The sequence below is a fragment of the Geotrypetes seraphini genome, chromosome 4 (genome assembly GCF_902459505.1).
Source record: "Geotrypetes seraphini chromosome 4, aGeoSer1.1, whole genome shotgun sequence".
NCBI classification, from domain to species: Eukaryota; Metazoa; Chordata; class Amphibia; order Gymnophiona; family Dermophiidae; genus Geotrypetes; species Geotrypetes seraphini.
Window position 1 is genome coordinate 165,815,878 of NC_047087.1, and position 17,038 is coordinate 165,832,915.

At 45.6% G+C, this 17,038-nt stretch overlaps 1 protein-coding gene across 1 annotated transcript in view; it reads right to left on the reverse strand.

Annotated features, from left to right (window-relative positions):
- CARMIL2 (capping protein regulator and myosin 1 linker 2) overlaps positions 1-17,038 on the reverse strand; it is a 582,193-nt gene that overhangs the window by 306,815 nt on the left and 258,340 nt on the right. Inside the window, exon 20 of the mRNA XM_033941489.1 lies at positions 15,594-15,865. Coding sequence (XP_033797380.1) covers positions 15,594-15,865 — 272 coding nt within the window. The remainder of the gene's footprint in view (positions 1-15,593; positions 15,866-17,038) is intronic.

The following is a 17,038-nucleotide window of genomic DNA, read 5'->3' on the forward strand; positions in this document are numbered from 1 at the left end:
CAAGCGAAGACACAACCAACATACTGGAACCCGAACAAATCTTCAATGGAAAACAAGCACAAAAGTTAACATCCATGGAAGTGAGCCTCGATGATGTGTACAGGCAGATAGAAAAACTAAAAACTGACAAATCCCCAGGTCCGGATGGAATCCATCCAAGGGTTGTGAAGGAACTAAAGGAGGAAATAGCGGAGCTACTACAGCAAATTTGCAACCTATCTCTGAAAACAGGTGTGATCCCGGAGGATTGGAAGATAGCCAACGTTACGCCCATCTTTAAAAAGGGATCAAGAGGTGACCCGAGGAACTATAGACCGGTGAGTCTGACCTCGGTTCCGGGGAAAATGGCGGAAGCACTGATAAAAGAAAACATCGATGAACATTTTGAAAAAAACGAACTTCTGATATCCAGCCAACATGGTTTCTGCAGGGGAAGATCGTGCCTGACTAACTTATTGCACTTCTTCAAGGGAATTAACAAACAGATGGACAGAGGAGACCCCATAGACATCATATACCTAGATTTCCAGAAAGCCTTTGACAAGGTGCCTCATGAACGTCTACTCCGGAAACTGAAGAACCATGGGGTGGACGGAGACGTGCATAGATGGATCAGAAACTGGTTAGAGGGAAGGAAACAGAGGGTAGGAGTGAAGGGCCACTACTCGGACTGGAGGAAGGTCACGAGTGGTGTTCCGCAGGGCTCAGTGCTCGGGCCGCTGCTTTTTAATATATTCATAAATGATCTAGAAACAGGAACGAAGTGTGAGATAATAAAATTTGCGGACGACACCAAACTATTTAATGGAGCTCGGACGAAGGAGGAATGCGAAGAATTGCAAAGGGACTTGGACAAACTAGGGGAATGGGCTGAGAGATGGCAGATGAAGTTCAATGTTGAGAAGTGTAAAGTATTGCATGTGGGAAACAGAAACCCGAGGCACAATTATACGATGGGAGGGATGTTATTGACTGAGAGTACCCAGGAAAGGGTAATGGTGGACATGACAATGAAGCCGACGGCACAGTGCGCAGCGGCCGCTAAGAGAGCGAATAGAATGCTAGGTATAATCAAGAAGGGTATTACAACTAGAACGAAAGAAGTTATCCTGCCGCTGTGCCGGGCAATGGTGCGTCCACATCTTGAGTACTGCGTCCAGTATTGGTCGCCGTACCTTAAGAAGGATATGGCGTTACTCGAGAGAGTTCAGAGGAGAGCGACATGACTGATTAAGGGGATGGAAAACCTTTCATACGCTGAGAGATTGGAGAACCTGGGTCTCTTTTCCCTGGAGAAGAGGAGACTTAGAGGGGATATGATAGAGACTTACAAGATCATGAAAGGCATAGAGAGAGTAGAGAGGGACAGATTCTTCAAACTTTCAGAAAATAAAAAAAACAAGAGGGCATTCGGAAAAGTTGAAAGGGGACAGATTCAAAACGAATGATAGGAAGTTCTTCTTTACCCAACGTGTGGTCGACACCTGGAATGCGCTTCCAAAGGACGTTATAGGGCAGAGAACAGTTTCGGGGTTTAAGAAAGGATTGGACAATTTCCTGCTGGAAAAGGGGATAGAAGGGTATAGATAGAGGTTTACTACACAGGTCCTGGACCTGTTGGACCGCCGCGTGAGCGGACTGCTGGGCGCGATGGACCTCAGGTCTGACCCAGCAGAGGCATTGCTTATGTTCTTATATTCTTATGTTAATCAATCTACCTACTTGTACATACCTATATAAAATATATCTTATATTTATTCATATTATATCTTCTTATACACACACATAAATATATACATATATACATCCATATTTAGCATTGTGTTCATACTACTCCTATTTCAATTTGCACTTAGGGGCAAATTCAATAAACAATGTCCAAATTGTAGGCGGCAATATGTGTCCTACTGCTGTCTAACCAGCTAATTAGGACGCATGTTTGGAAAAAAAACCCCCAAAAACCCCGAGGCAGGCTGCTTACATTGTATTCGTCTTTGTAAGCATGTAGGGCTGCCTAAGCTTGCTCAAGGCTAGTCATGGGTGTGGTTTCACCCAGAAGTGACCTTAGACAAGCTTAGGTGTCCTTGGGCATCTCCCTAAGGCTGCTATAGGCACCGGAAATATAGATCAGCAAAATGCTGGCCTACATTTCAAATAGACATGGTCTTTGAACTGATTGCAGCAAGGGAATCTCTGTGCCACGATCAGTTTAGTGGCCTTGACAGGGAACCGGTCTGTTCCACACCTCCCGTGAAGATGACCAGCAGGAGGGATGCCCACTCCCTCCTGATGGAACCCCTGAAGCTCCTCCACCCCTGAATGTCCATGGCAGAAGGAATGCTAAATTCCTACTGCCACCAATCACCGAGACATCCCCTGGCAGGAGGGATGCCCACTACCTCCTACCAGACCCGCCAACCCCCGAAGATCATTGGCAGGAGGGATGCACAGTCCCTCCTGCCGGAGTTCCCCATCCCCCCTAAGATCATCGGCTGGAGGGATACCCAGGGCCCTAGGGATCGGGCCAATCAGAGTACTAGGCCACTTCTAGTGCATCCTAGAATGCACTTGGAGAGAAGCCTAAGATTCCGGTTGGCCCAGGTGCCTAAGGCCCCTCTATGAAAGGGGCCTTAAGCACCTGGGCCAATCAGGGCCTTAGGCTCCTCCCCAGTGCATCCCTCCAGCCAACTAAGTACAATAGGTACTGGTGGGGTCCGGGTGGGCTTGGGGAGGGGGGGTCATGGTGCCAGAGGATATCTCAGGGAGGTGGGGGGTTTCAGCAGGAGGGACTGGGCATCTCTCCTGCCAGGGGATGTCTTGGCGGGGTAAGTGGGTTTCCAGCAGGAGAGAGTGAGCATCCCTCCTGCCGGGGAATGTCTTGGGGGTTGGTGGAGGAGGGATTGGCATTCCTCCTGCTGGGGGATGTATCGGGGTAGTGGCAGCAGGAAGAATTCAGCACTTCTCCTGCCATGGACATTTGGGGGTAGGGGGCTTCGGGGGTTCCAGCAGCAGAGAGTAGGCATCCCTCCTGCTGGTCATCTTTGCGGAGGGGACCGACGGGTTCCCTGCCACTGCCGCTAAACTGATCGTGGCAGGGAGATTCCATTGCCGCGATCAGCTCAGCAGTAACCTGATTCTCTAACCAGTGCCTGTGACATGGATGCTGGTTATAGAATTGTGGTGTTAGGTGGACTTAGGTGTCTGTCCTAAGGACAGATGCAATTCTATATAGGATGCCTGTGTGTGATTCTCAAAAGCCATTTAGGTGGCTTCTGAGACCAGGCGTCCTATACAGAATCCGGCCCTTAGTGTCTATCATGATCTATGTTCATCTTGGAAGTACTAACTTCCTGATAAATCTGGTTATCTGTGCTATGATTATCTTATCCCCCTGTCCCTACTGTGTTTGTCTTATAAAGGTTCCTAGTAGGGACTAGCCAACTATCTCCTCTTTGTTGTATTACTGGCTATAGTATTCTGTGAAGAGGATGTTTTCTTACCTTTCTTGAACTTTCCAGTGTCCTTTTCTAGTTTTAGCTCCTTAAGAAGGTTGTTTTGGCTCGAGCAAAGTGCGTGTGCTGGTGTGTAGTGATGTAGTCTATCTGGCTAGATATTGTGGTTCTGAGAGATGAATGATTTTGTATGTCTACACTGTATTTCTACTTTACTGTATACCGTTTTGAACTGAAAATGTATGACGGAATATAAATAAAGCTATTATTATTAATTTGAATTTCACCCTGATTTTGATTGGGAGCCAGTGCAGTTTTTTCAGTACCAGAGTGGCACTCATCTGGCTCAATTTTCCCAGTAATCTCGCTGTTGTGTTTTATACCATTTGAATCTACTTAATCATGCACTTTGGAATGCCTAGCATTATTTTGTTACAGTAGTCAAAGATTGAGAGTGAGGAAGGGTTTAAGTCTTCTGACCCAGTAGAGTTTGCCATATGTGGTGTTTTTTACGATGCGCTGGATCTGTATTGTCATTGTCAGTTTATGATGTATCTACTGTATATTCTTAGGTTTTCTTATTTATATTCATTAGGACCCCTGAGGAAGGCGTGTTAACTGAAACACGGACCGTGTCGAGTCCCTTGGTCTGTAAAAAGGTGGTATTAGTGACCGCATTTAATATTTGGTATAATAAACACAGCCTGCATTTTTTACATATTGTCTGCAGTTTTTTCTTGTTTTACACTTTAGGGTTGGGTTTAGCCATACTCCTAAGTTTCTTACCCCTTCTGTGGAAAATTTTAAGGTGTTGCTATTCAAGATTAGTTAGTATTTTGGGCTATTTCCTCCCCATTTGTTAATTAGCAGTAATTGTTTTCTCCTTTTTGGCTATTAGTGCATCTGTTTGGAACCACTCAAAAGATTTTTTCTAAGTCTGCCTCGGGAGACCTTGACGGAAGTGGTAGCTTTATAGTTTGTCTACACACAGTACTTTGAATGCTCTTCAGCATACCAAATCCTGTGGCATCCCTCCTGCCGCACGATCTACGGGACAGGATGGGGGGTGGCAGAAGGGATTGGGCATCTCTCCTGCTGGTAGTCTTTGCGAGGGTGGGGATGGGTTGCAGCTAAACATATCGTGGCAGGGAAATCCCTTGCCATCTAACCAGTGTCTGTAACAGTGTCTTTTTTTAGGTGGGCTTAGGACGCCCACGTGCGATTCTCAAAAGCCGCTTAGGCGGCTTCTGAGACTGGGAATCCTATATAGAATCCGGGCCTTAGGGCCTGATTCTATAAACGGCACCAAGCATGCCTTCATTGTAGGCAGTGTTCTGTGCTGTTGTCAGTCAACCTCTAGACACCACTTACAGAATTAAGGCTAGCTACGCCTATGCAGACTTAGGCATCGCTAGACACCATAGAGGTAGGTGCGGTAGAGGTAGGCGCTAGTATATTAGGCCAGGTTTATGTGGCCTAATTTATAAGCATCTATCTCATAGCGATGCCTAAATTTACCACATCTATTCTCCACCCCTAATCATGCCTACTTTTCAGGTAGGCATCCTAAGAGTTCCACACGAAACTCTTAATTGATAATTTTTTTTTCTTTTTGATTGGCTGAAAACTGGTGCTGTCAATTACCACACCAATTAAGCCAATTTAAAAAAGTTGTGCGCAGATTTCTAAGTTAAGCATCACTAGGCATCCTTGATTAGAGTGTTGAGGCCCTTAGTGCCTCCTAAGTGTTCTCTGCATTAACTCTGCATCAGCCTGTTAGTGCACATTAAGTACGTATAACATGCTAGCTGGTTAACACTTCTACGCCCATTCTCTGCCCATGACACATCCCTTTCAAAAATATTTTTTAAATAAGTAGTGTACTGGTTAGTGCAGCAAACAGGCAAAATATTACAAAATGCTTTAATGCATTTCTGTTGTAGTCTGTATGCTAGCTACACGATAAGGGCTTAGCACCCTCTAAAATAGGCTCATAAATCTAGGGAAATGAATGGCAGGTCTAAATTTATAGGCGTGGAGGGGCATAATCAAAAAAAGCATCTAAGTCCCCTTTTGGTCTAAGGCCTTAAACGTTGAAAGTAGAAGCAGGGGAAAATGACCATAATAAAAAAAAACGTCCAAAAGGCATTTTTTTTTTTTATAATGGCCTGCTTCTACGTTCAGCTGTTTAAACGCCCAGACCACCACTACGTCTAAACTTATACCCTATAATCAACCTAAAAAAAGCCTAAGCCCCAAACATCCAAAACAAGAGCTTTTAGGCGAAGGAGGAGCCAGTCCTTCGCCTAAAAGCTAGATTCTGTAACCGGTGTCTGTCAAAAACAGCACCAGTTACAGAATCCACCCCAACCCCCCCCCCCCCCCACGACATCGGGGCAAGAGGGAGCCCAAGCCCTCCAGCCCCGGGCACCTCTGAACTCCCCGACGACATTGGGGCAGGAGGGTGCCCATGCCCTCCTGCCCCGCAATCTCCAACCCCCCCCCCCGATTACTTTTGGGCCAGGAGGGAGCCCAACCCCTCCTGCCCTGCGGCCGCCCCCCAATTACGATTGGGCCAGGAGGGAGCCCAACCCCTCCTGCCCAGGCAGACCCCCTTCCCCACCCCCCATTACAATACAGGCAGGAGGGATCCCAGGCCCTCCTGCCCTCAACACAACCCCCCCAAAGACCGCCCCCCCCGAACCCCCGATCGCTGACCCCCCCGACCCCCCCCACCCCATTTTCCCATATTTCAAAACGTTGTCTGGATGGACGGGCGCCAAACCCACCCGTCCGGCAGGCCAGCCGGCTCCGGAATGGGGCCGGATTGACCCAAGCGGCTGAAACCCCGCCCACAGGTGGGGCCTGAGGCGCCTGGGCCAACCAGAATAGGCCCGGGATCCTTAGGCTCCTCCTGTGGGCGGGGCCTTAAGCACATGGGCCGGCACTTCGAGGTGAGGATTGCCATCAGGAGAGATGCCCTGCCGCGATGCTCACTCCGAAGTGCTGCGGTTTGGAGGGGGGTGAGTGATCACCATCGCTGGCAGGAGAGATGAGCCATCTCTCCTGCAGCGTACGTTGCAGTAGGGGGTAGGTAGGTTGCTGGGGCCGCTGAGCTGATCGCAGCAGCCACGATCAGCTCAGCGGCCCCTTTTCGGCACTTATACCTATTTTGACTTGGTCTAAGTCAAAACGTATAAGTGCCGACTAGGCAACCTGCCTAAACTTTTGGTTATACCTGCTGCACGCCTAGGTTTAGGTCGGCCCACTGCCCGCCCTTTCTCCTCCTCTAAAAACGCCTCTTTTCTCTCTGTGCGTTTAGAGGCAGGGGAAAGGCCTAAGCTGGTTTTAGATATGTCTATAACCAGCTTTAATTATGGGTACTTGGACGATCAGGCTTTTTGATCGTCCAAGTAGCCATTTAGGCCACTTTTTAGACTTTTTCTTTTGATTATGAGCCCCATAAGTTTTAAGCTTCTAAATTAAGAATAATTTTCAAGTGAAAATATAGAGAGAGACATTTTCAAAATGTCGTCTAAATCTGAATTTAGACGTTTTATGGAAGAAGTACAAAAAAGTCCAGTACCAAACATGCATATTTTCAAAACTGTAAAATGTCTATCATGGTTTTTTAAAAAATGGATGTGTTTGATTTGCTCAGTGCATCTATGTTGTTGTTGTTTTTTTTTAAACATTTTCAAAAAAAAACACATCCAAAAGAAAAATGCACAGAACAAGCCATTGTGATGTAGGAAGGGCCAACATTTTTAGTAGATTGGCCACACAGACATCCCAGCAGAGCAGTGTAAAATCCAGACCCTTGGCCCCAATTAGAGAGCTGCACGGGAACAGGGACGACAGGAATCCTGCGGGTTCCCCCTTCGGGTCATTGGGATCCTGTGGGGATGCCCCCTCTGGTTGCAGATATCCCATGGGGACCCCCTTTGTGATCGCAGGGATCCTGCGGGGTTGAAGGCAACTCGAGCCAAGTGGCTCGACTTCTTTTCCTGCCCTCCTGAATTTTGTGTAGCGGTCCCAGCACGCCACACATAGCCAAACGGAAGTTTTCTCCTGATGTCAGAGCTGATGTCAGAGGATTGTGAAGAAGTGCTGCTCTGAGTTTGACATCAGGAGAGGTTGTGAGATGGTGCTATCATGCATGCTCTCGGCTGCGCCTCGTGTGCCACATCGCAGAGAAGGAGTGGAAGGAAAGAAGCAGTGAGTCTAACATCAATAGTGAGCAAACTAATGGAAACTCTAATCAAACACCAATTGGATAAGATCCTGGATGAGGAAAATCTATGGTACCCCCGTCAACATGGATTTACTAAGGGGAGATCATGCCAATCCAACCTGATCAGCTTCTTTGACTGGGTGACGGGGAAGCTGGATGTTGGGGAGTCCCTGGACATCGTGTACCTGGACTTTAGCAAAGCATTCCATAGCGTACCACACCGCAGGTTGCTGAGCAAGATGGGTTCTATAGGATTAGGTGACACTTTGACGAAATGGGTTAGGAACTGGCTTGGTGGTAGGCTTCAAAGGGTAGTGGTGAACGGCACCCCCTCAGAAATGACGGAGGTGATCAGTGGAGTGCCACAGGGCTCGGTCTTGGGCCCGACCCTATTCAACATCTTTATAAGAGACTTGGCAGAAGGGCTTCGAGGTAAAATAGCATTATTCGCTGATGATGCCAAACTAAGTAATGTAGTGGGCAAATGCACAACGGACGAAGATTCAATGCCCGACAACATGATGCACGACCTACTCCTACTGGAGCGCTGGTCTAGGACCTGGCAACTTAGCTTCAATGCCAAAAAATGCAAAGTCATGCACCTAGGCAACCATAATCCATACAAGACTTATACCCTTAATGGTGAGATCCTAACAAGAACGGTAGCAGAACGAGACTTGGGGGTGATCGTCAGTGAGGACATGAAGGCTGCCAGTCAGGTGGAGCAAGCCTCATCCAAGGCAAGACAGATCCTAGGTTGCATACGCAGGGGTTTTGTCAGCCGTAAGCTGGAAGTCATTATGCCATTGTATAGATCCATGGTGAGGCCCCACCTGGAACACTGTGTGCATTCTGGAGGCCACATTATCGCAAAGATGTGCTGAGATTGGAGTCGGTTCAGAGAATGGCCACCCGGATGGTCTCGGAAATCAAAGATCTCCCGTACGAAGAACAGTTAGACAAACTGCAGCTATACTCGCTCGAGGAGCGCAGAGAGAGGGGGGACATGATCAAGACATTCAAGTATCTCACGGGCCGCATCGAAGCGGAAGAAGATATCTTCTTTTTCAAGGGATCCACGGCAACAAGAGGGCATCCGTGGAAAATCAGAGGCGGGAAACTATGAGGTGACACCAGGAAATTCTTTTTCACTGAAAGGGTGGTTGATCGTTGGAATAGTCTTCCACTGCAGGTGATTGAGGCCAGCAGTGTGCCTGATTTTAAGGCCAAATGGGATCGACACGTGGGTTCTATTCGCTAAGCAAAGGTAGGGGAGGGTCATTAGGGTGGGCAGACTAGATGGGCTGTGGCCCTTATCTGCCGTCTATTTCTATGTTTCTATGAGGGGGCAGAAAGGGAGGGAGGGAGCGAGCGAGTGGGCACACACGCATTGTAATTAGGAGGGAGCAGTTAGGACGTGGGAGGGGCCCAAACGTGGGACGCAGGAGTGAGGGAGTGCGTTTTTGCTTTTTTGAACACAGAAGGCAGGGAAAAGATTCCTGGTCAGGACTTTCTTTGAGAGGAGCAACATTAATGGAAAGAAGACAGATTGGCTGCTTGAGTTGGGTTTTTGTTTTGTTTTGTTATTTTTTTTGTTATTTTTTTTTTTTTGGGGGGGTGGGTCCTGTACATTGCACAACAAGGCAGGGAAGGGAAACTGTCTACAGGCCTTTGCTTTTTATAGCAAGCTAGTTAGCTAATTTTGACATCCGTAACTTGTTGAATGGCATAAACTTGGGAGAGAGGATGGAGGAAGGGAGGGAAAGAGATGCTAAGGTGGGGGGTGGAATAGAATGAGAAAATTGGGCATGAGTATGTCAGTTAGAGGGAAAGAGAGATGGTATACATGGGGAATGGAAGAAAGAGAAGAATTTATGGTCATAGGGAAGGAGTGAGGTACAGATGATAGGGAAGAAAAAGTTGAGATGGAGAAATGTTGTGGTGGAAAGGGAACAGTAGGACAGATTGAAAGGGATGCAAGAGGGAGGAATGCTGGACATAGTGGTGAAGGGAATGGAGGGAGAGATGTGGCATGGTGCTGGAGAGGGGTGATAGCATGAAAAATATTGGGCATGGGGCTGGTGGGCAGGGGCGAAAGATGCTGCACATGGTATGGGGGATGAGAGAGGGATAAATGCTTGACCATGGTAGGAGGAACCAATGGACAGCAATAGAATAATTTGCAGAAGACGGGAAAGTGGAAAAAAGAAACTGGGACCAACTTGATGGAAAAATTGTCTCCAGACAACAAAGGTAAAAAACAGAATTTACTGACTAAAATATATTAGCTTTGAGAAATGTATATAGCAGCTGCATTTGTATTGTGTTCGAAAGAAAAGGAAATGCATTTCTGGTTTTATTTCTACAGTGTTGAAGTACTTGCTGACCCTTGCTGTGGCTGGTGGGGATCCCCAAGCACCGCCAGCAGAGGACCTCCTCTAGAGACGGCCAGAACTCCCCTCCATCAAGCGCAGCAGTTGCTGGCAGCATCCATGAGCCACAGAGGTGCCAACATTTGCCACTCGGACGCTACTGCTGCCTGCAAAGCTTGGGGGTCCTCATCAGCTGAGTATTTGTCAATAATAATAAAATGCTAGAGGCGCATGCGCTCTTGAAAATTTGTGAGCGCTGGCGCCCTGAGGTGTACTTCTGTGGCAACATTCTAAACCTCAGGGCGCATGCGGAGGCTGGAGGCGCGCGACTGTGCTCTCTCTCTCTCTCCTAACCTCCTGGCTCCAGCGGCGTAGGCAGCACCAGTGGCAGCAACCGAGTGGTGGACAGCAGCCCCGCTCCGGCCGTTGACCCTCCACAAACCTCCGGCTCCAGCGGCGTAGGCAGCACTATAAACACGCTGCTTCGCGCCCTTCTACTGCCGATTTCCTCTGCCGCATCTCTGATGACATCATCGGAGGCAGACGCGGCAGAGGAAATTGGCAGTAGAAGGCCGCGAAGCAGCGTATTTAAAGTGCTGCCTACGCGGCTGGAGCCCCGAGGTTTGTCGGCGGTGGGAGGGTCAGGAGCAGGCCGGATGGAGCAGGACAACGGCAGTAAAAGAAGGGGGAGGGGCCGAACGGAGCAGGGAAAAGAAGGTAAGAGAAGGGAAAGGGGGGGTGGGGGAAAATGCTGCTACTGTTTCTGCATAGGAAAGGGGGGGGATAGGAGGGAAATGCTGTTGCTGCATAAGGAAGTGGGATGGAAATGCTGCTGCACAGGGAAATGGGGAAAAATGACAGACAGACAGCGGGAGGGAGGGAGACAGAAAGAAAGAAAGACACAGGGGCAGGGAGAGGAACAGAAAGACAGACAGAGAAAGGGGGCCAGAGAGAGAGTCAGCGGGAGAGGGAAAGGGGGCTGCTTTAGGGGGAGGGGTGTTCTTGGGGCAAACAGCTTTGCTCTGGGGGGGAGACAGAAGGGGCCATGGAGAGACAGGGAGAGGGAATGGGGGCTGCTTTGGGGGGAGGGGTGTGCTGGGGGGAGACAGAAGGGGCCATGTAGAGATAGGGAAAGGGGGCTGCTTTGGGGGGAGGTGTGCTGAGGACCGACAGCTTTGCTCTGGGGTGGGAAGACAGAAGAGGGCCATGGAGAGACATTTGGGGGGGAGGTGGGTGCTGGGGGCAGACAGCTTTTCTCGGGGGGGAGGGGGAGACAGAAGGATACAGACAGCGGCCAAGGAGAGAGAGATAAAGAAACACAGACAGACAGACATCTATTCTAGCACCCGTTAATGTAACGGCTTAAAGACTAGTATTTTATATTTACATTAGAGGCTCTGGTAGAAACCCATTTACAAAGTATGTATTCTTCCCAATTAATATTTCCAAATAAAGAGTTTTTGCTCATTTGTAAATGGGTCTCTACCAGAGCCTTTAATTCAGTAGCATAATTAAATAAAATAACTACTTCTGAAGTTTATAGGGATGGGCGGGGATGCATTTGATTCTACCGGGGATGGGTTTGATTTCTGTCCCCGCGCAACTCTCTAGCCCCAACCCCAATGATTTTGCCCATTGAAAATACATGTCCAGGGTGGGTGGGTGGGACGATATATTTTACATTTGAGTGCAAATTGTTGGATATGTAGTAGGGGGAGGTGATATATGTATTTTGTCATAGAATATAATTTTGATTGAATTTAAGTGCTTGTTAAAGTATAAAATGACTGTATAATATGTTGCACTTATTTTTGGCTTTAAAATGAATAAAGATTTATATATTAAAAAAAAAAAGTAGAAGGTCATTCCACAGTTGGAATAGCTTAAAAATCAGAGATTGACTAAAAAACTTGACTCCTTTAATCCCTTTTTTGGAAGGAAGAGATAATTTGAATTGTTGGTCACCTCTTGCAAAAGAGAATCTATAAGCATTCCAAAATAGAGGAAGGAGAGGTGTAAAAATACCATATAGGATTTTAAAAACAATACAGGCACATTTAAATTGAATTCTAAAACAAACCGGTAGCCAATGAAGACTCTGAAGCAATGGCGTCATATGATCAAATTTACTGTACTATTTCATTCACATCTTTGGGAGATGGAAGAGGGTCAGAGATAGTTGGGGGAGTGTTTGTGGGGGAAAGGGGTCATGCTTACATCCCTTCAGTGATCATCTGGTCAGTTTGGGCACCTTTTTGGCACATTCGTTGTTAAAACAGGTCTAACCCCAAACGCCCAAATTGTGCCCTGGACATATTCTTAAAAGTTCAATTATTGCAGAAAAATGTCCAAGTCATAAGCCTGCCTTAGTCCCGCCCACATATGCCTCTAACATGCCCTCTTGAGATTTACACAAACTGCAGATGAACAGCATAAAAATGCATCTAGAAAACAGGTTTTAAAAAGTAGTGAATTGGAATAGTTTGGCGAGAAAAACATCCATCTGCTCCTTTATGGTACTTTCTCACCATTTTTGAAAATGTGCCCCATAGGCTTTTAAGTTTGGCTGAAAATAGAGCACAAATTTAGGATCCTAACATAAGAGTAGAACTTTTAGAGTTCAGCTTTTTTTTTTCTTTTAAATATTAGACCCTTTTAGCAGCTCTTAAATAGTGGAATTTACTCCTAGCACAGTTGCAATGCTTTTTGCCAGAACTTTCTTTTAGGGAACAATTAAAAGCCCTTTGTTTTTTTTTCAACAGGCTTTTCCTGATTGATGCTGTTTTAAACTGTGCCGTCTTATATTAAGTTTAAATTTGTAAATGTTTTATTATGTCAATATTATTATATATGTTTTTATTTACCAGAAGAGCTCAGAATGATTTTGTTGTAAACCAGCTCACAATAGTAGACGAAAGGCCCCTTTTACAAAGCAATAGTGGCAATGCTGCTATGGTAAATGTATAGAAGCCCATACAATTCCTATAGGCTTTGGTGCGTTTACCATGGCAGCATCACTATCACAGCTTTGGGTTATATTTTTTTTTAAATAAATAAATTTAACTAATTTCCCCTCTTTTATAATGCCGCACTAGCAACTGCCACGCAGCAAAAGCCTCGAAGCCCTTTAAATCCCTATGGGCTTCGGCACTGTTATGGCAGTGGCCTGTGATCAGCTTTGTAAAAGAGCGGTTTTATTTTGAGCAAGCTAATAAAGTAAACTTGGTCTTTATATTCTGACATGAATACATATTTTAGATTAATGCCTTAGAAACACTTCCAATCCAAATGTGCTCAACATCCGGTTTCCTTTTTATTTTTTCAACACCATAGCTATATAATGGAACTAAACAGTCCTTGTCACACTTCCAGGAAAGCTCTCATCAGACAGAGTCTGACAAGCTCTTTAAAATACTGTTCAGAACAATCTGTGTGATTTCTTCACTGTATAGAATTCTGGAAATTTTTCCTTTTTAGCGCATTTTCCATTCGCAAATGCTTTATGAGAATAGTTAATTGGGGACTATATAATGCAAGGATAATGATCTTTATCCCTTCTCAAACAGTGCTGCCTATAGCATTGCCTGCCATTCCACTATGGAGCTCCAGACAGGTCTATAATGCACCTTAATCCTGACTTGAACCTATCCTCCTCTTCTGTCATTAGGACAATGTCCCTTAATCCTGATCTTAAAGCAGAGCTGTCGCAAGCTGCAATTCCATTCTGTGTGACTCACCTAATGTTAGAGATTTTGGCTGCCATTTTGAACCCAGAGATGGCCATGGGGAGTAATGACTGATGAACACTTCTATGTACTCTACCCTAGACCACTAGGTAGGCTAGGGAGAGGTGGATGCACTTGGGGGTATAGGGTTGAGGAAGGGAAGGTGTTGGCCAAATAAGGGAAGCAATGAACAAGATGCAATTTTGGTTATTCTGCCTCCCTTGCACCCACTGCAGTCACACCAGCTGCACTTACAGCCCTGTCTGCAAGATTCTCCATTACATCAGTATTGAACCTCAAATCTAGTTCTGCCATTGTTGTCCAAGCCTCTGTCTCAGCATTTGGAACCTCATTCCATTCCAGTATGGAGGCCTATATACAGTTTTGGCAATGTACATCAACCCTGATCTGCTGGATTAATGCTATTATAGTATCGAGATCCATGCACAGATTGACCAAAGTGCCTTAATTCTATTCTACAGCACTCCTTGCTATTCTGATACCGAGACCCATGCAAAGACACTTAAGCCTTACCCTGTAGCATATCCAACTAATGCAATCACTGATCTTTCCTGAGCAGAGAAGGCAGACTTTCCTAAAATGATATTTTGAAGGTGCAAATACTTGCTTATTAAGATGTCCGGCTTACACTAACCATTGCTTCACTTTTAGTAGACCTCTCTGAATTATGGTCTGCAGAGGCAAGCACTGTAAAAGTGGAACATAAATCCTAATGTTAGCACTATCCCACCTGGGGATAATGCTCACCTTGTGTGTGTGCAGGTAAATCTTTGTTAACCTTTGGTGTCTGTGGAGTGGAGAAGGGGGGTGGGAGAGGGAGAACAATACCAACTGTGTCAGTTGTCAGGAGCGAAAAGCAAGTGACCTCTCCACAAACACAAATGCATTCATTCCTTAAATGAAAGATTTCTCCTCTACATTAGTGTCATTCAATAACTAGGAAATAAACAACTTAACCACAAACCAGCTTTACAGAAGAGCAAAAATATGTAAGCTTGCTTTGCCTCAGCAAATGATTCTGCAGTAAAACAATAAAATACTATGCTGACACCATTAACAAGCAAAAGTGTACAAAAATCATTTTTAAGCTTGTTTCCTCTATCTTTCAGCTGTGATGGATTTGTGTTTTTACCCCTGGTAAGGATAAGTTCCTGTAAGCTTTAATGGCTATGACCTAGAGAAAGATTTTCTTTTTTAATTGTGGATCTCTGTGAGGGATGCACTAAGTCGTACGCATTGCCATGTTTTGGTCCAATGCTGCGCTGGTGCCCAAGAAGGACTGGAGGCTGCTTTAAAATCTGGTAGGGGGGGGAGCTTCTGGGCAAATAGCAGCTGCTGGTAAAAGCAGTTACAGCTGGGCTGAATAGCTGCTGGTACACATGCTGGCAACCCACATGCAAATGAGAACATTTAAACCCCCTCTCCTCCAGACACATGCCACTGTCCTGCAAATAGCTGGGCAAGCAGCCATCTCACTAGAATCAAAGTAGCCCCTTAATGACTGACAGCATCAACAAATGTGAGAGAGACAGGAAGAGACAAGCCCCTTGGCTAACAAGGCTGCTGTTGTTAATAACCAGCTACAATATTACAGGAAAGGGAAGCAGTAGTGAACAGGACGGGCTGCTGACTGCACAGTGAAACAGCTGATGCTTCAGCAGGCTTCCGCCTTGCCCAGGTGAAAATCTACAGCAGCTCGGGCTCACTCTTCACTCACAAACTGCAGAATCCTAAGCGAGCTTGCTGCAGCCCCCCTGCCTGCTGTAAGAGAGAAGGAAAATGCTCTTACATTTAGCTTGCTAGGAGGTTGTCTGTTCTTGCGGTTGGGTCTGGGCCTAGCTCGGGTGTAATGCTCCAGTCTCTCGCCCTCAGTCGGCAGGTCCATAGGGGGTTGTGTGCATGCAGGCGCCAGGCGAGAAGGAAGCAGGCTGCTCCCAGCCTCAGCATCCTCTGAGGAGGCAGGGTGGGACTTCACAGGAGCACAGCTGACTGACAGCGCAGGCTGGCTGCCTCCCTTCTCCTTATCTTCTGCCTGCCCCTCCACATCCACCTCCGAGAAACCTCAAAGGAGAAAGCAAAGCCTTAGCAAGCAGCAACGAACCAGAGAACTGCCCCATCTACAGTATTTGCAGGTACCACGCAGATGAAAATGACATCAAGCCCTGGAATAGCAGGAATCATTTCAATAAACTTTCGCAAAATGTCAACATTTTTTTTTTTTTCATTTAAAATGAGTTTAATTATAGGCTTTGAATAATTCACTTTAACCCTTTTGGTGCTAAAGCTTGTGACTGGCTCTGGTATATCCAACAATGCTATTATCTGAGGCACTTTTTCTCAAAAAAATAAAAGTTTAGGTGAAAAGATGCCACACTAACTAAAAAAAAATTATTATTATTTTTTTTTTTTGCAGAGGGATCAGTAAAAGAAATTAAAAAAGAAATGTCAGGAATATGAGTCTGTACCACTCCATAAAGTATTTTATTTTATATATAATTTTTTTTGTTTATTTAGATTTAACATACCATCTTATATGCAAAACATGTCAAAGCAGTTTACAATGCATAAAATAATTTTTTAAAAATGAAAAGAACTCCATATACTTACACACATCACCAAACCTTTGCTTAAATTTCATAAAAGTTAGTTGTATGTGTGATTAATTGGAGGGGAAATGAGAAAAACGGGGTCTCTAATGACAGAGCCTGTGTAAACCATTGCATAGGGCATACCATGTCTCGCTATGACTAGGATCCTTAGTAAGCAAGAATTGCATGGCATCAGACAGGCCTTTGTTTATCAGTTCTTATTAGATATCTCAAAATTCCTTTGTCACACAAGGTGTGGTTCACAACTGCTGCACTACCAATAAATTTAAAAACTTTCATGCCCAGGAGCAAAGACTACAACACAACAGGCATGACAGATAAAAAAGAAACATCTTGAAGTCTACAGTATATATACTGAACAGCACTTATGCAGCTACCTGCAGCAGCAAGACCATCTAAGAACTTTTTTAAAAAATCTCCAACCCATATAATTTTAGACATGTAGGTCATTATGGGGCTCATTTTCAAAAAACACAAAAAAAGTCCAAAGCACGACATAACAGCACAAGGAAGGCAAAGAGAGACCTTGAAAAGAAGATTGAGCTGGAGGCAAAAACAAACAGTAAAAGCTTTTTTTAGGTATATTAAAAGCATAAAGTTGGGAACAGAATCAGTTGGACTGCTT